This window comes from Bos grunniens, chromosome 1, assembly GCF_055505025.1.
Source record: "Bos grunniens cultivar Pamir isolate PY7600 chromosome 1, Bosgru_T2T1.0, whole genome shotgun sequence".
Taxonomy (NCBI): Eukaryota; Metazoa; Chordata; class Mammalia; order Artiodactyla; family Bovidae; genus Bos; species Bos grunniens.
The window spans coordinates 3,461,379-3,483,067 of NC_141165.1; the positions used below are offsets into that span (position 1 = coordinate 3,461,379).

Consider the following 21,689-nt stretch of genomic DNA (forward strand, 5'->3'; position numbering starts at 1 on the left):
TTGCTGCTGATGAGAACTTTCAGAATAAGTCCCTTTTTTTCAGTTTATTGGGGTACGGTTGATGTACAACGTTGTGTTTTAGGTGTGCAGCAAAGTGATTCGGTTACACACACACACATACCCACTCTTTAGCCACCACCCCCCAGTGTCTCTAACCCCAGGTTTCTCACTGAGTGTTGACTCCGCATCTGCGTCCCGCTCAGAGTTCGGGGGGCGCTCCTTCCAGGGGATCCGTCTGGGGGTGCGCCCTGCGGGACCCTCGGCAGAGTTCTGGGGGCTCCTTCCCCGGGATCCGTCTGGGGGCGTGGCCTGCGGGACTCTTGCACCCTTGCCCTGCGCAGCCTTGGCGCGAGCTCCGCTCTGAGCCTCGGCCTTCGAGGGACACGCAGCCGTCCCAGGTGCTTCCCTCCGAGCATCGTCTCACCCCCCTGGGCTGCTCTGCTGCACTGTCTATTCTGACCGGAATGATTCACGTGGGCACAGGCATCCTGGAGTTCCCGCCGGTCTCTGCCCAACCACCTCTGTCCTACGGAGCTTTCCCACCGCCCTCCCGAAGCTTCAGGCACTTCCAGGAGGCCACCATGGACCTACTGAAGCTCAGAGTCCGGAGTCATCCCCTAACCTCGGAAGACCGGTGTGTCCAGCATTATCTGCAGACGCTTCCTTTGCTTTCGCTGTTGGAGAGCTGCTTGTATTTAGTTAATGTAAGACTCAGCCTTAACATTAATTGTGTCTGTCAGGAAGCAACAGTTAGAACTGGACATGGAACAACAGACTGGTTCCAAATAGGAAAAGGAGTACGTCAAGGCTGTATATTGTCACCCTGCTTATTTAACTTATATGCAGAGTACATCATGAGAAACGCTGGACTGGAACAAACACAAGCTGGAATCAAGATTGCCGGGAGAAATATCAATAACCTCAGCTATGCAGATGACACCACCCTTATGGCAGAAAGTGAAGAGGAACTCAAAAGCCCCTTGACGAAAGTGAAAGTGGAGAGTGAAAAAGTTGGCTTAAAACTCAACATTCAGAAAATGAAGATCATGGCATCTGGTCCCATCACTTCATGGGAAATAGATGGGGAAACAGTGAAAACAGTGTCAGACTTTGTTTTTTGGGACTCCAAAATCACTGCATATGGTGACTGCAGCCATGAAATTGAAAGAGGCTTACTCCTTGGAAGGAAAGTCATGACCAACCTAGATAGCATATTGAAAAGCAGAGACATTACTTTGCCAACAAAGGTTCGTCTAGTCAAGGCTATGGTTTTTCCAGTGGTCATGTATGAATGTGAGAGTTGGACTGTGAAGAAAGCTGAGCGCCAAAGAATTGATGCTTTTGAACTATGGTATTGGAGAAGACTCTTGAGAGTCCCTTGGACTGCAAGGACGTCTAACCAGTCCATTCTGAAGGAGGTCAGCTCTGGGATTTCTTTGGAAGGAATGATGCTAAAGCTGAAACTCCAGTACTTTGGCCACCTCATGTGAAGAGTTGACTCATTGGAAAAGACTCTGATGCTGGGAGGGATTGGGGGCAGGAGGAGAAGGGGACGACAGAGGATGAGATGGCCGGATAGCATCACTGATTTGATGGACGTGAGTCTGAGTGAACTTCGGGAGTTGGTGATGGACAGGGAGGCCTGGTGTGCTGCGATTCATGGGGTCACAAAGAGTCGGACACGACTGAGCGACTGAACTGAACTAAACTGAACAGCAGTAACAGTGTAGCAGATACCGTGTCTGACACTTGGTAAGTGTCTAGGAATGAGTGAAGGCTGTTGAGGGCTTTTTGTGCAATGCAGGGATTCAGATGCTTTACACTTCTTTGGGCCTTTGCTGAAGCCTGGAAAGTCACCTCACTGGGACTTCCCTGGTGGCCCAGTGGTTCAGACTTCACCTTCCCATGCAGGGGCGCAGGTTCAGTTCATGCTCAGGGAGCTGAGATCCCACATGCCTCATGGCCAAAATACCAAAACATAAAACAGAAACGATGTTGTAACCAATTCAATAAAAACTTTAGAGATGGTCCACTTCAAAAGAAGAAAAAATCTTTAGGAAGGAAAAAAGTGACCTCGTTGCCCAGCGGAATTCACCAACCTGAAATCTGAAAACTATCAAGAGCTGTTGGTACACAGTGAGAAATGGGGGTTTTATAAGTTAGCTTTATGGACAGAATATTTTAAAGTGTGATAGGTGTGTGAATAAACCAGTAATTTAGACAATTATTCCATTTCCTTTTTTTTTAATGACTTCAAGTATTTAAGCATGCTTGATCCTCAGCTGGTATTTCCGTGGGACACGCTTTTTGTTTGTCCCTAATGGGACACACGGGGTCGGTCAGCCCAGAGAACGGTGCGCGCTGCATCCTCACACGGGTCAGTAGCTTCGCTGTAGAGAAGCAGGCTTGGCCGTGGCCCTCCTGTCTGCGTCACCCGTGGTGCGGAAGCCTCCTTCCGCAGAGCAGGGGAGGCGCGCAGACGGTGATGCCGGCCAGCCGCTCTGAGAAGCCCCACTGGAGGCCCGTGCTGGCTGCGTGATGCCGGCCAGCAGCTCTGAGAAGCCCTGCTGGAGGTCCCGTGCTGGCTGCGTGCTTCGTCAGTTGGTTTGATCACATTTAAGAGAAGAGGGGAAAACCCTCGATGAATGAACTAACATCTGTGCTGATTGGCATGGTGGAGGAGAGAACCATTCCAGTTTACAAAAGATTGGTCAGGTTCCTAATTATAAAGACAGCATGAAGGTGATGGCCTCAAAGGCCAAAAGATGGGGACATGTCCCCACAAATGCACTTTAATTAGCCTGCCAAATACACTGTCTTTTAGGAGAGAGCTTTTCCTCCCAGTTTAAATGTTCATAAAACAGGCAGTTGCCTTAACAACTGTGCCTACGTTTTTTTCTACCTTTTGAATTTTTAAAGGCTAGGAAGTTCCTAAGACCCACCATACACACATGATTATTTATTTAAAAGAGCAGTAACAGGATTTTGAAAATACTAAGGTTTGTAACTATGCAAGTATGGTTTTATTCTTGTGTTTTCATCTGTGTGAGGTTGCCCTAGTTAAAGATTTTATTTTAATGTCTAGTATTTTTGTTTTAGGAATGTAAGTTTTTAGTCTACTTTAGAATTTATGATACGTGATCCAGTTTTCTGTCATCACTCTTATTTTCTCTGTTTACACTATTGTTTTTTGTAATCAACCTCCAGAAGGGCAGAGTTAGACTAAAGTAGCTCACAATGTTGAAATGGTAATAGCAAAAAAGCATATTTCTGAAAGCTTAATGTATTGAATAATTTAATATTAATATTATTAATAATCATATCATTTAATAATTCAGTCGTATTACTTATGATTATTAAAATATCTTCAGAAAATCTGGGATGAATTTAAACAAATTTAAACACCATAGATTATGAACACAGTACTATTTTCTTTTTATTACATTTGTGTTTGAAAAGCATCCTTTATTCTCTGATACTCATACACAGCCTCCGTTTATCAAGAGTTAAAGGGGAGAACATGCATAACCCAACAAAATTATCTCACATTTGGCTTTAAAATAGGTGTTTGTGTGTGCAGTAGAATGCATTGATCCCTAACAGTGTAAGGATTAATTGTGAACAGGACAGTGAGGCCACTCTGGACGGACTGGCTGAGGGAGCTGGGAAAGCTGTCCTGGGAGGCTGTCACCATGCTTCTGCCCCCGTCCCACCCACGCTGAGCAGAGTCCCTTGGACTCTCACCAAGTGGGCATCTAACCATGCAGCCATCTGTTAAAACCACCCGAGAGCAGGGACATAGTGAAGTGCTTCACGACTTTTCCAGAGGTGCTGGAAGCTGTGTTCAGGAGTCCACCTAAGTCCCCGCCGTTCAGAGTGTGGTCCCAGCCCGGCTATGTCATCACCCTGGAAGCTTGTCAGAAGTACCGAGGCTCAGGCTCCACTCAGACCTGCTAAAGAGACTTCTCCAGGTGACTTTCCTGCTATTCAGTGCTGAGAAGAGTGAGTCTAAGATTGACGGAACACCAAATCGGAAATAAGATTTTCTGTAGATGAAGCCAGCTTCAGATACGCCCTGGTGTGAGCATATTCTCCTGTGAGTGATGCGGACGTGCCCTCCAAGCGTGCGCTCTGCTCTGCAGCCTTTTGGCTCGTATTAGCACCTGTAATCCTCCAGAGACACTCTGAGTTCGGTGCTAGAATTATCGGCCATTTCTCAGATGAGAGAACCGAGGCATAGAGAGGCTGTGTTGAAATCCCATCTGCAAAGAAAGTTACTAGTCATGACGGGACAATGTGTAACTTCTGCCTTATCAGAGCCAGAAGGCTAAAATCAGATGAAAGACTGAGACCTTCTTTTACTTCCTCAGTAAAAATTATGAGAAGCAGTGGGATAAGGGGAAACTTCTTTTTCTTCATTTTGTGAGCTCTGCCTGTTCTACTTGTCAGATGTCTATAATCCATATCCCCTGTGTCCCCCCCCCCGTGGCCAGCATGTGATTGGAGTTAATTATCTTAACCTGCCCACACCTGACTTCGAAAGGATATTTGGAACACTTTCACATGTGGATCAGTGAAGTGAATGTAGATTTAATATGCACTTGGTCAATTTGAAGGAATTGCTGAAAGGCACGCGGCAGTTTGGTAGAGAAAACATCTGCCTGGAAAACTGAGCGTCTCCCTCCCCTTCACCGGGCAACCTACCCGCGGCTGTTCTTGGGCTGCTGCTGCGGCGGGTTGCGATGGTCCCTGTTGGGGACCAGCTGAGGCAGCGTGACCAGAGAGCCTGGCTCCTGCCTCTCCTGGTTTGTTTTACAGCAGGCGACTCTTAACTTCATAAGGAGCAGGTGTTTCCTTTTTTGTTTTGGTAAAATAGGCGCAACGTAAAATTTGCCACCCACATCATTGTGAAGTGTCTCGTTCAGTGGCATTACGTTCTGTCATGATACAGCGCGTCTGCCTCCACCACTCTTCTTATCCTGCACGTTTAACACTCTGTCCCCATTAAACAGGAGTAACTTTCTCTCAACTACCATCCGTCTTTATGTGTTAATGATTCTGACCCCTCTAAGTACCTCATGTAAATGCTACTCTGTGAAAATACCATTCGGTATTTGTATTTTTATGACTTATTTCACTGAGCATAATATTCTCAAGTTTTGCCCATGTTGTAGCATATGTCAGAATTTTCTTCCTTTTTAGGGCTGAATAATATTCCATTGTATATACACCATGTTTTGCTTACCCATCCATGTGTTGGTGGACACCTGGGTTGTTTTTATGCTTTAGCTATTATGAATAACGCTCCAGTGAACATGAATGATTTTTTTTTTTAAACTCTGCTTTAAACTATTTGGGGTATATACTCAGAAGTGGAATTGCTGGATCATTCTGTAATTCCATTATTACTTTCTGAGTAACATTCATACTGGTGATAGAAGCAAGGCCCGATGCTGTAAAGAACAATATTGCAGAGGAACCTGGAATGTCAGGTCCAAATCAAGGCAAACTGGAAGTGCTCAAACAGGAGATGGCAAGAGGGAACGTCGACATTCTACGAATCAGTGAACTGAAATGGAGATAGATAGAGTGCCTGATGAACTATGGATGGAGGCTCGTGACATTTTACAGGAGACAGGGATCAAGACCATCCCCATGGAAAAGAAATGCAAAAAAGCAAAATGGTTGTCTGGGGAGGCCTTACAAATAGCTGTGAAAAGAAGAGAAGCGAAAAGCAAAGGAGAAAAGGAAAGATATGAGCATCTGAATGCAGAGTTCCAAAGAACAGCAAGGACAGATAAGAAGTCTTCCTCAGTGATCAGTGCAAAGAAATAGAGGAAAACAATAGAATGGGAAAGACTAGAGATATTTTGAAGAAAATTAGAGATACCAAGGGAACATTTCATGCAAAGATGGGCTCAAGAAAGGACAGAAATGGTACAGACCTAACAGAAGCAGAAGATAATTAAGAAGAGGTGGCAAGAATACACAGAAGAACTATACAAAAAAAATCTTCATGACCCAGATAATCACAATGGTGTGATCACTCACCTAGAGCCAGACATCCTGGAATGTGAAGTCAAGTGGGCCTTAGGAAGCATCACATTACTACAAACAGAGCCAGTGGAGGTGATGGAATTCCAGTTGAGCTATTTCAAATCCTAAAAGATGATGCTGTGAAAATGCTGTACTCAATATGCCAGCAAATATGGAAAACTCAGCAGTGGCCGCAGGACTGGAAAAGGTCAGTCTTCATTCCAATCCCAAAGAAAAGCAGTGCCAAAGAATGTTTAAACTACTGCACAATTTCACTCATCTCATACACTAGTAAAGTAATGCTCAAAATCCTCCAATCCAGGCTTCAACAGTATGTGAACCATGAATTTCTGGAAGTTCAAGCTGGATTTAGAAAAGCCAGAGGAACCAGAGATCAAATTGACAATATCTGTTGGATCACTGAAAAAGCAAGAGAGTTCCAGAAAAAAAAAAAACATCTATTTCTGCTTTATTGACTATGCCAAAGCCTTTGTGTGGATCACAACAAACTTTGGAAAATTTTTAGAGACAGAAATACCAGACCACCTTACCTGCCTCCTGAGGAATCTGTATGCAGGTCAAGTAGCAATAGTTAGAACTGGACATGGAACAACAGACTGGTTCCAAATTGGGAAAGGAGTATGTCAAGGCTGTATATTGTCACCCTGCTTGTTTAACTTATATGCAGAGTACATCCCGAGAAGGCAATGGCACCCCACTCCAGCACTCTTGCCTGGAAAATCCCATAGATGGAGGAGCCTGGAAGGCTGAAGTCCATGGGGTCACTAAGAGTCAGACATGACTGAGCGACTTCCCTTTTACTTTTCACTTTCATGCATTGGAGAAGGAAATGGCAACCCACTCCAGTGTTCTTGCCTGGAGAATCCCAAAGACAGGGGAGCCTGGTGGGCTTCCGTCTCTGAGGTCGCACAGAGTCGGACACAACTGAAGCGACTTAGCAGCAGCAGCAGCAGAAGAGTACATCATGAGAAATGCTGATCTGGATGAAGCACAAGCTGCAATCAAGATTGCCAGGAGAAATATCAATAACCTCAGATATACAGATGACACCACCCTTATGGCAGAAAGTGAAGAAGAACTAAAGAGCCTCTTGATGAAAGCCAAATAGGAGAGTGAAAAAGTTGGCTCAAAGCTCAACATTCAGAAAACGAAGATCATGGCATCCAGTCTCATCACTTCATGGCAGATAGATGGGGAAACAGTGGAAACAGAGGCTGACTTTATTTTGGGGGCTCCCAAATCACTGCAGATGGTGACTGCAGCCATGAAATTAAAAGATGTTTATTCCTTTGAAGGAAAGTTATGACCAACCTAGACAGAGTATTAAAAAGCAGAGACATTACTTTGCCAACAAATGTCCGTCTAGTCAAGGCTATGTTTTTTCCAGTAGTCATGTATGGATGTGAAAGTTGGACTATAGAGAAAGCTGAGTGCCAAAGAATTGATGCTTTTGAACTGTGGTGTTGGAGAAGACTCTTGAGAGTCCCTTGGACTGCAAGGAGATCCAACCAGTCCATCCTAAAGGAGATCAGTCCTGGGTGTTCATTGGAAGGACTGATATTGAAGCTGAAACTCCAATACTTTGGCCACCTGATGCAGAGCTGATTCATTTAAAAAGACCCTGATGCTGGGAAAGATTGAGGGCAGGAGCAGAAGGGGACGACAGAGGATGAGATGGCTGGATGGTATCACCGACTCAATGGACATGAGTTTGGGTTAACTCTGGAAGTTGGTAATGGACACGAAGGCCTGGCGTGCTGCAATTCATGGGGTCACGAAGAGCTGGGCAGGACTGAGCGACTGAACTGAACTGAGCATACTCTTTTCCTTATTTTCCTACTAACAGTGTACCAGGGTTCCAATTTTTCTACATCCTCACGAACAGTTGTTATTATCTGATTTTTGGATAGTAGCCATCCTTATAGCTATGAGATGGTATCTCATTGTTTCAACTTGCATTTCCCTAGTGTTTAGTGGTGTTGAATATCTTTTCATGTACTTGTTAGCCATTTCTGTATCTTCCTTGGAAAAACGTCTAAGTCCTTCCTACATTTTTTAATCAAGTTGAGTTTTGTTTCTTTTCCTTGCTGTTGAGTTCTAAGAGTTCTCTGTGTATTCTTGTATTCATCCCTTATCAGACACATGGTCAGCAAGCGTCTTCTCCCATTCTGCGGGCTGCCTTTTTCCCCTGGTCCGCAGGCGCTGTGCGTCTCAGCGCTGGGACACAGCGCTGCTTCAGTGGCGGAGAAACAAAAATGTCTGCTTGTGTACATTCTGCTCCTAGACAGCCACCTAGCCATGTCAACGTCTATTTATAAAATAAAGGGTCAAAATGAGTTATCTCTAAAGGAAATTACAGCACTGAAATGATACGATTTACTAAATACCTTAAGTTTTGAGTTTCAGTTCTAAATTTCTAAATGAAATTTCTTTTTCATTCACATTTACCATGTTTGTTTACATCCTGTTTGAAAACAGGAGCCATTTTGTTTACTGGGAATTTGATAACCGTCTTTATTTTTTTCAGTATCTGTAAGAGTCCCATTCTTTCCAGACAGCCCATGATGCTCCGCCTTTAAGTGCAGAGAGAGGCACCACTGCCCTGAAACTGCTGCTCCCAGGTTGTAGTTCAGACATTGGACAAAACACTGTAACCATTAACCTTTTCACAGGTTATTCATTTAAGTTATTCTCACCACTTAGTATTGTTTAGAGAACAGATTTGTTTAGACTGTAGTGTTGCTTAGAGTTTGACTTGAAATACATTTTGGTAATTTAAAAATATTAATATATCCTGTTTCTACTTAGTAATCACCTTTTACTTTTTTCTTATTTCTTTATTATATTATTTAAATAATATTTTGATTTGCTTATTACAAAAACATAATCTGATTTCATTGTACAAAATCCAGGAAAAAATGGCCTATGATGCTGCCATTTGGAGAAGAGCCATCAGTATAATGTTATTGTGCAGTGTCCCCCACGTGAGCGTGCGGTTCTGGGCTGCATGATACTCTGTGCGTCAGCGAGCCAGCCGTCACCAGAGTCCCCTGTCACTGGGTGTTTGGCATTTGGAATGTGCATGTGCATGTTGCCATCAAAAGGACGAGGAATTTCCTGTGCGTCGTTTACCATGTGTCTATAATTCCTTGGAATAACCATATAGGACTATATTAATAATCTAGAGAGCAAAAGGAGCATTTATTGAGCGTTTACCATGTGCAAAGCACTTCATCTGGAATATCTCGTGAAATTCAGTCCCCAAGCATGATCTGAATTAGGGGTTATTATTATTCCTAATTATCCCCAGGAAACCAAGCTCAGCAAGCTGGGCTGTGGGGCAGGGCCAGCCGCGGGAGCTCCCGGCGGTTCTCCCGTGGGCCCTCCTCTGCGGACGTCGGGCGCCCTGGCCGCCGCGCCATCGCACTGTGTGTGTGTCTGTGTGTGTCTGTGTGTGTGTGTATCTCTGTGGTGTCTGTGTGTGTCTGTGTGTATCTATGTGTGTGTGTGTCTGTGTGTGTGTGGCCCTGGTGTGACCACGGCTTCCGCAGGACAGAGGCCTCCGCACTCTGCTTCCTCAGCCTCTCCTTTCCCTTCCCGCCCGCCCCTTGCTGACCGTCTGCGGTCAGCGGGCTCTCTCCTGTCTGCTGGCGGCAGTGTGTAGCCCGTCTTGCCGGTGGGGTCGGTTTCATCCCTGTGCGCTCCGCGGACCCCGCCCTCGGGCCCTTCCTGTCCCCCTTTCTCCAAACCCGGAGCGCTGAGGGCTGCCCCGCTGCAGCTGGGACCCCCGGCAGGGCGGGGTCGGGCCCAGCCCCCAAAGCACCGTCTCTGAAGATGAGGGGGCGGGAGGCCTCCAGCCCAGCTCGGCTCCTGCTCTCCACGCCCCGCCTAGCTGCGGGCTCTTTGCCCTCGTTCCCAGCTTTTCCGATTGTACTCCTTTGTTCACTGGGTCCCTGCCTCCTAAAAATCTTTATTCCTCACTGCCTCCGAGCCAAGTCCCTTTTCTTGAAGATTCATCAGAAATGCTGCTGCTTGCCGAAAATCTTTCATTTCCACCTCTGTGCCTTGCTCCTCTCATGCTTGATGTGTGGTCTTACCTCCTCCTAAGTTTGCAGAGGTCACAACACATCTCTTGTTCATTACTGTATTTCCCACAAGCCCTAATGCAGTATCAATGAATAAATTTGTTGAACAATGAATAAATAATAAACTACAAAAGCTTATCCTGTTATTAACCAAGAAAGAACATAAAGACATTGAAGCACTTAACAAAATTGATCCATAAAATCCACGTTAGAAAACAGTTTAAACAATTTGACGCATATAATATGTGAGTGAAAGTGTAATGATGTGTCAACTATTCGGGGGAGAATGGTGGTGGAAATACCACTTTTTACAAAGCAAATTCAAAACACGTTTCTCCAGATACAGCCTAAACAAAAATCATTCGACAAATGGAACACAAACGATAATACCTGAATGAAGGAAAATGATTTAATAAGCCATTGAGGGATGGGTCTGAACACTGAAAATGGTGAGCTTCTCCTAAAGGAAACTGAGATACAAAGGCACTCCTTGGAAGGGCCTGGTAATCAAGTGTAAGGAGGAATATGTTCAGAGAAGCACTGGGAGTCGTGGGCAGGTGACCTGCGTTCTCACAGCGCCACCTCTACGTTGGCATTGCTTCAGAGGAAGTGGCTTGCAGAGGCGCCCATGTCTCACGTGGGACGTAGTGAGAGAATCCACCGCATGGGTTTGCTGTGAGGGGTAAGTGAGTTCCTGCATGGAGAGCCCAGGGCTGGGCCTGCCACAGCCCCTGTGAAAGGGCTGGAAGCCAGCGGTATGCTCCTCTGCGGGGCGGCCCATGTTCTCGGTCCTTCCCCGGAGGCTTCCAGGCTCCTCTGGCGCTGCGCTGCTCACGGGGTCTGCTGGCGGCCCACCTCCTCATCCTCCACCAGTTTCTCACCCCACACATCAGTGGTTCTGCAGAACTTAGTGGTGGGCTCACAAGTCCTAATTCATCCTTCTGGGTGGAGCCACATAAAGATGTTTAAACCAGAGACCAGTGTTTTCTAAGAGTGAATCACCAACCTCCGTATTAAAACTCGGTTCTATTGTTTGACCTGACTTTAAACATTAAAGAATAATGTCCTTTATGGAGTACCTGTTCTGTGCCAGACACTCTCCATGTGTTGCCATTTGGGTCTCATCAGTGCCTTGGGGGAAAAGGTGAAATGAAGGAACTGTTGAAGACGACACAGCCAGTGTCCTCAAACTGGCAGAAAGAGGATTCGAACCCGGGTGTGTCCACTCCTGCACGCCACCCGCTTCCACCATCCTGCCTCCCATAACGGAAGGCAGAGCATGTATGCAAAAGCAAACATAATGAGAACTTTTCTTCATGTCTTATTTATACATAACAATGACACTAACTGGTTGGTTTTATAAAATTTCAAGGCAATTAGCCAAGCATTTGGTTTTCGTTACAGACCACCATTAATGAAAGCAAATGACTAAAGCTGTCTGTGTCTGAGGCGTGTGGAGCCTCAGAAGGTAGGACAGAAATGGAAGGTCTCTTTCCACAATTTTAGAATCTTGATTCTTGGCTCTTTCTTTTATCTGTAATTATATAAAAGAGTGAAGAATAAATGACAAACCACCCTTGAACCAAGTGATTCCATTTCTATTTATAAAGTCTGATCGTTCAAGGGCTTGGGTGTATTTTCAGATTAAGCAAACTCCAGCAAGATCACGTACTGGATTTAATGTTCCAAATGGAAGAGTTTCTTGGGCCCCTCCACCTGTTTCAGCTACTCTTTGTCTCACAGTTGGACTTCTGTGTCAGCTTTCCATTGAAAAAAAAGTCTTACAAGAATGAAAACTGCTGTTTTCTGCCACATGGATTCCATTTGTACTGAGGTTTATTCCGGACTTAGGCAAGCAAGATGCTCTTCAGTTGCTGCCAGTGTCTAAGTGAAAGTGCGTGCCTTGGAGGCCTGTGTTGTGTCCCACGCGCTCACGTAGCGCACACCCCGGGCTGCCGCGCATGCTCACCCAGCGCGCGCCCCGGCTGCCCTGCGCGCTCACCCAGCGGGCGCCCCGGCTGCCCTGCGCGCTCGTGCAGGTTGCGCGCTCGTGCAGGTTGCGCGCTCGTGCAGGTTGCGCGCACCTCACAGTGCACCGGGCGCCAGTCAGTCTCGGCCCACTTTCCTTACAGTCACGTTCCTACAAGCACAGCCACGTGTTTGGAGGAACAGACCTCCTTGAGCTCTGTACTCCCTCCCACTGTCAGCACTTCACCACCCACAGGCTGGTCCTGTGTCCTCTGACTCTCTCCTCTCCAGCTCTTCTTCTCTCCCAGCTTTTATTAAAAAAAAATCACACTGAATACACTTAACCCGTTTAGGTAGGAATGACTGCTGGGGTTTAAGGCCACCAAGGGCTTTTGCATCTCATAAAAAGTGATCACTTAATCCAAACTAAACTCATACATAGAGTAAATGGAGAAGAGATTTTAACCAGCTGGTGGTACATTCCTGGTGTCCTTTGTCCATTCTGGGCTGTCAGCACCCCAGTTGGAAGCCAAGGGCAGGGACAAACTCCAGCCAGAGCCTCTCTCAAGAGACTGCCAGGTGCTGGCCTCAGGACAGTTCTAGACTCTTCCAGGTGGGTTTGTATCTGTAACACATTGAAAAGGTGACTTGTTCAATAGTAGGGACAGGAGGCCAGGACCAGGATTCTCAGAGCAACTACTCTTATTTCTCTGTAAGATTTTCATGTACTCTACCTCATAGTCTGGTAATTATAAACCTTTCCTATTCCAACTACAAGCTTGTAAACCTCTTGGGAGCAAAGTATCTAACTTGTGCCTTCTCCAGAGAGTGCCAACATTAGGCCCTTACTGGGTGGAGGATCATTTAAGGTTGCGTGACTTGTGACTGGCAGGGCTGGAAATAGGATTCAGGTTTCCTTATGCCTTGTGCCGCTCTAGTGGCCCTTCCTCCCACTGCCGTGTCAGTTATCCGTTGCTGCCTAACAAACCACCACAAACCCCACTCCTCAAAGCAGCGTTGCTGCTGCTCACGGGTTTCCAGGGCAGGCGCGCGGACAGGGCTGGGTTGGGCTGCTCTTCTGCGCCGCCTGCTGCTGGCTGGGTTACTCACTTGACTGGCTTCAGATGGGCTGGGCCGAAAGGTCCAGGAAGACATCACTCACGTGTCTAGAGCCTCCTTGTCTCCTGTGGCCCCCTTTCTCTCCATATGGTTCTCCTCTTGTTCATTATCATAGCATGGACTTCTTTACAGCTAAGTATGGTAGCTGCCTTCCTCTAGTAAAAGCAGAAGGAAGCAGAAGTTGGCAGGCCTCTGATACAGTGTGACTTCTGCTGCGTTCTCTGGATGAAGGCAAGTGACAGGACAGCCGGGATTTGCGGGGAAGGGAAGTAGACCCCACCTCTTAATGAGCAGAACAGCGTATACATCGGGGAAGGAATGGATAGTGGCCATCTTCGGAGACGAATCATGACTGAGGTTAACCAACAGATGTAGTCTTTTTTTGTTTCCTGTGGGGTCCTGAGCAAACAGGGAACCTCAGGTTTGTGTAGAGCCAAAGGAGAAAAAGGAGAAGGAAAATGCCCTGCAACACCTACCCAAGGCCACAGTCCTCATTCCCTGGCTGAGCTCCTGGTTGCATTATCTTTACTTGAGTATCAGAAGAGAGGCCGTTGTGCTTGGTGGGATGTACAGGGTACATCAGGACGTGCTTTACGCGATGTAAAGTACAGGTTCAAGCTTGGGCCACCCTACAGTGGGCATTTCACAATAATTTGTTTTTAGAGCGACTGCTGTGTCTGTTCTGCATCAAGCGTTTGAATGCATGTTCCTAAAGGCTCATCTTCCAGGCAGCCTTTGAAAACAGGGCTTTTGGGTGTTGTGTGTGTGTGTTGCTCACACAGGGTACACCTGCAAGCCATCTTTCAGCCATTAACTTCCATCCGTGTGTCAGATTGTATTCAGTCTCTTAAGAAAAAACATGTCTTGGGAGGTTTCTCTCCACTTTGTTTCAACAACAGAGGATTCTCATTTGGAGAGATAAGTGTCTGACCCTGGAAAACCAATCTGCCAGCCTTGTCCAGCTCTGGCAACATCATTTCTTTGTATTCCAACTAACTTGGTTTAAAATGTCTTACATTATGAGAATTATTCTCTTTTCTGAGAAAAACTCCCTTAATCTTCTAAATTTCCTTGGGAAATTTTTAACATGCATTACTTTTTTTCTTAAAAAAGCAAAAGCTCCAGGCTTTATCCATTTGTTACAGTTAGATTGTCTTTCCACCATTTAGATAATTATCCCACCCAGAGTATTTTTCCCTAGAAACAATTAAATAAATAAAACTCTCTAGTACTCTATCAAGAGAGGAGATGTAAGAGCAGCTATCGGGGCAAAACTTTCCCAAGTGCTTTGGGGAATCTCATGTTTTAAGAGATTATCGTGGTCTAGAAAATGAAGAGATTTGTTTTAAACAAATGGAAATTTCTGGTTTCTCAAATGTGTATGAGAAAATGTAATGGTTTTGTACCAGCTGTCTAGGGAGTTGGGTCCACTGAAGTCCCATTGACTCTCAATTTGTGTGGCTCAAGAGTTATTGAAGGTATTTTATGTCCTTTTTTAATACAAGTGTGTATGGGTGAACATTCACACACGGCAGGAAGCCAGCGTTGCTGTGAATCACGTTTACTCCTCTGTCTCACTGGCAGTGGCAGGGGTGGGTTTGCTCTTGTTCATTTGCTGATTCCTTTTGTTTTGTCTAGGACTAAAATGACATGGATGGCAGCTCTTTAAAACAGTCCAGACCTTTTGGAAGACTCTGGGGATTTTCTTTGATTTTTGTTTTCATTTTCGTATCTTTGCCCCCTTCATTTTAGGAAGAAGAATTAGAAGCCCAAATTTCCTTCCTTCAAGGACAGTTGAATGACCTGGATGCCATGTGCAAGTACTGTGCGAAGGTGATGGACACTCATCTTGGTGAGTGCAGGGCTCTGGCCCTGGGAGTGGTGGCAGCACCGGCCGCGGGCGCTGGTGCTGAGTGCTTCCCACGAGTGACCCCATGTCACCATCGCAGATGAGGAGACCAGAGCGCAGAGATTAGTCAGCTTTCCCCAAGTTATAACACCAGTCAGTGCAGTAGAGATTCAGAATCAAGCAGTCTGACTCTAGATTTCAGCTCCTAATGGCTACACTGCCCTTTCTAAGTATCTCTCTACCCTCAAACAAACAAACAAAAAATCCCAGAGCTTTCTAGGTCAAACAGTCAACTCTGCTGTTGTGCTAATCTATCTGTAATCACTCATGTGGTTATTTGGCAGTGCTTTCTTTATTTTTTAAATATATATTTTTTAATCAGCTGTCTGAAATACATGTCGGGACCTTTTCTTCCTTCTGACTGTGCCAATATTCTAAGAAGTGCCCTCGTGTGCCCTTCAGGTTACACGTGAGTGGCCCATGGAGTCCTGGGCCTTACTTGCTACATTCCTGAAAGCTCTGTGTTTTGTGCTAGAAAAGGTCTCTACTGGATCACCTGCGATTTGCTTCAGGAACTCCCTGCTGCTTAACAAAATGTTTAGACTCCACATTGTGACCGTTCTCAGCCCACTTGCGGGCATCCTTTCCTTCCGTCCTCCAGGGCCTAGCATCATAGTTTGGGAGGAGATGAGGGAAATCAGACAGATACTCTCGTGGACGTGCCAGTGCTGTTCTGTGAGTGTGGAGCATTTCGAGGAGTCGGAACACACTCCCCCTGTCAGGGCGCACCAGAGAACCACCGAGCGCTCTTCCCTCCAGCGGGGTCCCCAGCGTGGCCCGTCTCAGGGCCTTCACTGGAGACAGACTACATCACACTCCGTCCATTGCCCAGCCTGTCAAGCAATGAGTCCATTACATGCGGCCAAAATGGCCGCATTTGGACGCAGCCCAAATGCACTGGCCTCGAGCCAGTAACAAGTGATCTCTTACGAGCTTGGAGCCGCGCGTGGCCCGCATGGCCGACTGCCTCCCCAGGTCTCCCCAGGCCACGTCCCCGCATCTCCCCTGGCTGCCTCCCCATGTCTCCCCGGGCTGTGTCCCGGCCCTGCTCTGCCCTTGGCTTCCCTCTATCCTCCAGGGAGAGGGCGCCGGAGGAGGAGACAGCGGGAGAAACCCTGAAGGCGGGTCCCTTCACATCCAGTCCCCGCCACTCCAAAACTGTTCATACACTTCTTCACGGTCAACTTTTTAAATTCAGATAAATTAATTTTACACGAATCTTATAGCATCGCAGTTTAAAGTGCATCCAAAAGAAGTAATGAAGAGGTAGTTTATAAATAACTGATGTATATTCCAAAATTAATTTTATTATTTAAATTCAAGTTTAATTTTATAGTAACCATGAGTATATGTGTGTATGTACACACTGTAATTTTTGCTTCTCTGGCTACATGGGTGACCTTTGTGTTACTTAACTTGGGGTTTTGACCAAAGTAGAAGAACAAAGACGTGACTGCAAATATTTACTCTAGGAGTTCTAGAAAAATCTGGTAGTGGGATGTTTCCAAGTTGTTTGGTCCACATAGCAGCTTTTAAAGCAGCTTTTACTTAAGCCTCAGGATTTCCAAACAGCTTTTACTCTTTTAGGCAGCACTAAAAGAACATTTTTCTCATTGCATGGGATGGGAAGCACTTTTTAATTAAGAAAACCTCTTATCAGCTGTGAATTTTCAGCTAACCTCAAAAGCAGATTTGTTTTGTGTATATGTTTCACTTTCGGCCAGAATCCCTTCCCACGGCTGTCGACTTCTCTTTGCTATGGAAGTAGCCTGGCTGCATCTTCACGGTGGGGTTGAGAATCCCTGGCCCTGGGGCCTATGGATTCATTTTATTTCATCCGCATATGTAACGCTTTATCACAGGGTGTTCCTGGGTTGTAGGCAGTTTGGATTTTAACCAAAATTTGAGGAAAGCGTAAAGGCTGAGGTGTGAAGCTCTCGATTTAGTTTTTTACTTATTATATCCTTTAAAAATGACTTTAATACTCAACATATTTTTCTCCATATAAACTTTTCTGTTTTTCCGGATCAGTAAAGTAGTGCAACAGTTGAAACTGAAAAACCCACTAGTAAGTGATTGATTATAATATAGTGATGCAGTCTTTATAAAGGTTAAAGTACATAAGCATAAGGAGACGTTCATCTAGTAAGTGAGTGATTATAATATAGTGATGCAGTCTTTATAAAGGTTAAAGTACATAAGCATAAGGAGACGTTCATCTAGTAAGTGAGTGATTATAATATAGTGATGCAGTCTTTATAAAGGTTAAAGTACATAAGCATAAGGAGATGTTCATCTAGTAAGTGATTGATTATAATATAGTGATGCAGTCTTTATAAAGGTTAAAGTACATAAGCATAAGGAGATGTTCATGATGTATTATGAAGTGAAAATAGCAGGTGGCACAGCAGAATGTATTTGATGTGGAAATAACCATTGACTGTGGTGGTCTGAGTGAGGAAGAGCACAGAAGGGCTTTCCAAGGGGCTGGTCTTCCTCTCTGCTTGGAAAACCTGCAGCTGCCTCAGGTGCCTGCACCTGGCACCTTGAGGGTGATCTGTATGCTGCAGGCACAAGTCCCCTCTGAGACCAGCTGCGGGGATTCCCCTGATGGTCCGCTGGGAACAACTTGGCGCTTCCATAGCAGGGGGCATGGGTTCAGTCCCTGGGCAGGGAACTGAGATCCTGCATGCCATGAGCAGAGCCAAAAAAAAAAAAAGTAGCTGCAGCGATACCTAAGCAGGAGAGACAGGCTCACAGGCATCATACAGACACAGGGTTGAAACCAGGCTCCGTCACTTCTGAGATCAGCCTGCTTGTGATGGTACATAAAATGGATTTGCCAAGATCTGTCTCACCAGTTCATTGCCAAGACTAAGATATTTTTAAAGCCTCGCACAAGGCCTTCCCTCTTAGCCAGTGGTTAAGAATCTGCCTCCCAATGCAGGGGACACAGGTTCAGTCCCAGGTCAGGGACTGAGATCCCACACGCCACGGGGCAGCTAGGCCTGCACACTACGGAACCCGCGTGTCAGCACGGACGATCCCGCGTGTCGCGACTAGGACACGATGAAGCCTGAATACACATATAAAGCCACCGCTGGTTCAGTGTGCACACAGATCCTCTCCTTCCTCTTGGCCATTTTCCCCACATGCCACGGGGCAGCTAGGCCTGCACACTACGGAACCCGCGTGTCAGCACGGACGATCCTGCGTGTCGCAACTAGGACGCGATGAAGCCAAGCCTAGATAAACACACAAAGCCACTGCTGGTTGAGTGTGCACACAGATCCTGTCCTTCCTCTTGGCCATTTTTCTTTTTATTTAAAGTCTTTGTTGAATTTGTTACACTATTGCTTCCATGTTATGTTTTGGTTTTTTGGCCCCAAGGCCCGACCAAGGATCAGACTTACACCCCCTTCCCTGGAAGGTAAAGCCTTAGCCGTTGGACCAGCAGGGGAGTCCCCTTCCCCTTAACGCCTGGCTGTCCCTCTGGTGGCCCGTCCTGGGAGACCCCGCCCGCCCACGACCAGAGGAGCTGAGCAGTGACTGGTTGGGGCCCCGCGGCTGGACAGTGAGAGCTGGGAGCAGCCCTGTTGAGTGTCCCTCGGTCAGACCACGTGCAGGGATGCTGGGATTGGATCTGCAGGGCCTCACGTTAGGTGTGTGAGCGCTCTGAGCAAGAACAGCCTGCCCAGAACTGCGTGGTGCCTTTGCTCCCCTCAGCAAAAGCCCTGCTGAGCCTGGCTGCCCGCTCCTGAGGGGCCTGGGGTGGCCTCAGATTCTCATCCCGCCCCTGCCCTTTTCTGACGTTAAGTATTTTCACTGAGTTCCTCTCAAGGAAATTCCATATCAGTCTATGTTATTGTCAGATGTGCAGTGATATCTTAAAATGTCAAGTACAGTTCAAGACTATCTTTTTAACAAAACAGATACAGAGAAAAGCATCTCAGTTAAAAATTACAGAAAGACATTTGTTTAAATGGCCCTTTAATTACAGAGGTAATAAAACTGACTCGTTAGCAGTTTTATTTCCTTATGGTTCCAGAACCCAAAACTGAAAGCATTATTTATCAAAAATCTACCAAAATTCTCATTTTATTGCCTCCACGTAATTGAGCTTTGTCAATTCAAAGATTTAGAGACAAGAGTTGAAAACGTGTCTTTTATGAAATCTAAACTTCTCCTATCAACTTGACAAGACTTTCTCACGTGTTCATTTTTCTGTTGCTATAGTCACACCCCTCCCTGTCATGCTGACAACTGACAGCATGAACCTCCGTGGCTGAGTTGGGCTATTTTTAGGCTTGCCATCGCTCACACATAATTGCACGTGGGTGAGCTGCCTGCACTTCTCTGATCTGTGAGCTGCTCCCAGGGGAGGGGTTTCCAGCCTCTGTTAGGTATTTAGTTTGCGGCAGCTCGTCCTTTCATTGGTGGTTCACACAAACAGTGGGAGGGTGAAATGCAGTGAATCAAGGTGGGTTAGAGTTATGCCGCCCAGCAGACCTTAGACTGCTGTCGAGGTGGACACCCTCCAGGCCATTACAGCTGTTGCTCGTTTCACAGACGAGGAAACCGAGAGCCAAGGCCTGGGCGGGACAAGGGACACAGAGCTCGCTGGCGCAGGTGCCCAGGGCCTGTCCCAGGTCCCGCTGCTCTTCCCGCGCTCCTGCGGAGGCCCCGCTGCAGTCAGGAGCCAGACGTCGGGTCTGCGGTCTTAGCGCACACCCGAGCCAGCTTTGCACTTGTCATAATATTTATGCAAGAATTAGCTGTAAGAAGAGGTCATTTTTGAAAATTAGTTTATTTGCCTCTGCAAGAGCTTTATGAATCTGATTTGCTGATATTTAGCAAAATAGCATTCAATAGACGTTTTTGAAAGTGTTTAACTAGCAATTAACTAGTGACATCTGAGAGACAGAGAAGGAAACTGATCACCAGGCAGCTCTCCCTCTGTCAACCACATTGTGCTGAAAGCTCTTTGTAATTATTAAGAATGTGAAACTTTGCATTTAATTGCAGGATGAGATCTACTTCTCCTGAGAGTCTTGTTAGCAGATTTTGACTTGAAGCTCTGAAGGTCTGCACTTCCAACAGCCCCCAGGGCACCTGGTGATACTGACCCGTGACAGACACCAAGCAGCCAGAGCACTTAAGATCACTGGGGCAAAGTGCAGCTCGGGTGTCCCTAACACTGTTAGTGTGTCCCTCCCCTGCCCTGCAGGCACACGTGTGGGAACTCTGTGGGAGGAGTGCCCCCCGCCCCCGCCACCATCTGAGGCGCCTGCACACACCCACACCCGCGCTGCGCTCAGCCTCTTCCCAGCCCTGCTCGCTCCTCGTGGAAGGCGCTTCTCCCCAGATTTGATTATCAGAAGCTTTGGAAGTGTATTTCTTGCAACAACCTTATGCATGCTAGGTCACTTCAGTCTTAGCAACCCTCTGCGACCCTAGGGTCTGTAGCCCGCCAGGCTTTTCGGTCCATGGGATTCTCCAGGCAAGGATACTGGAGTGGGTTGCCATGCCTTCCTCCAGGGCATCTTCCCGACCCAGGGATCAAACCTGGGTCTCCTGTGCTCCTGCATTGCACGCGGATTCTTTGCCACTGAGCCACCCGAGCAGCCTGTACCAACCCTACACCTATTGGGAAAACCTCAGCAAACTATACGCTCTCTTAGCCTTTCTTGGGCTCCGAGAACACCTCCCTGCTCACGTGGCCTCAGTGCGGATGATTCATCTTTCATCATTTTGTTTTCCATCTCATGGCTCTCACCATCTTCCCACCCACTTTTCCAAACTGAATATCTTTCACTGTCTTTCTCTTTTGTAAATATAATTCCCAGATCCTTTATCTTTTTTTAAGTAATTTATTTGTTTTAATTTGGGGCTAATTACTTCACAGTATTGTGGTGGTTTTTGCCATACTCCTACATGAATCAGCCACGAGTGTGCATGTGACCCCCCCATCCTGAGCCCCCTTCCGCTTTATCTTTCTAAACTGTCTGATCGCCTAACCTGTCTCCCCATCTCCACACCAGGCTGCTTTTCCACTTCCTCTAACCCCAGCCCATCCAGCTCATGACCCAGGGGGCAAAAGACTTGTCCACCCCATCCCCTACCTCAGCAGAAACAGTCCTGCCACCAAAAGCCCAAAGGTTCAAGGACCTTGTGGCTCAGGCTGAACCTAAGAGCTTGTGAGTGGGGGCAGGTGGGGCCTGGGACGAGGAAGCTGACCGTCGCTGCCACGGCGTGTCCAGCTCCCAGCCGAGCAGCAGCACTTAACTGTCCACGAGTCATCGACTGGACAAACTCTTGTGGCCTGAGATTCGCAAAGAATATGTCCATCTTAAGCCAGTTGTGAGGGTCTTATTTGACTAAGTGATGTAATTTTAAGATAACCTTAGCCAGACTTCTATCTCATTGCTCCCAAGTGAGAGGGGATGGTGGTAAAAACCCCAGGCTGTTTCCTACTAGTGAGGTCCTCGCCATGTTTCTGCTTTTATTTTTAGAAATGCATGTTCTTCCAAAGGCATCTAACCATTACTGGA

General features: G+C 46.5%; 1 protein-coding gene across 11 annotated transcripts in view; it reads left to right on the top strand.

Moving 5' to 3' along the window:
- Positions 1-21,689, top strand: part of TBC1D5 (TBC1 domain family member 5) — a 595,415-nt gene that overhangs the window by 561,057 nt on the left and 12,669 nt on the right. For all 11 annotated transcript variants that reach the window (XM_086386662.1, XM_086381937.1, XM_086380405.1 and 8 more), the window contains one exon: positions 14,982-15,081. In XM_086386662.1, coding sequence (XP_086242788.1) covers positions 14,982-15,081 — 100 coding nt within the window. The remainder of the gene's footprint in view (positions 1-14,981; positions 15,082-21,689) is intronic.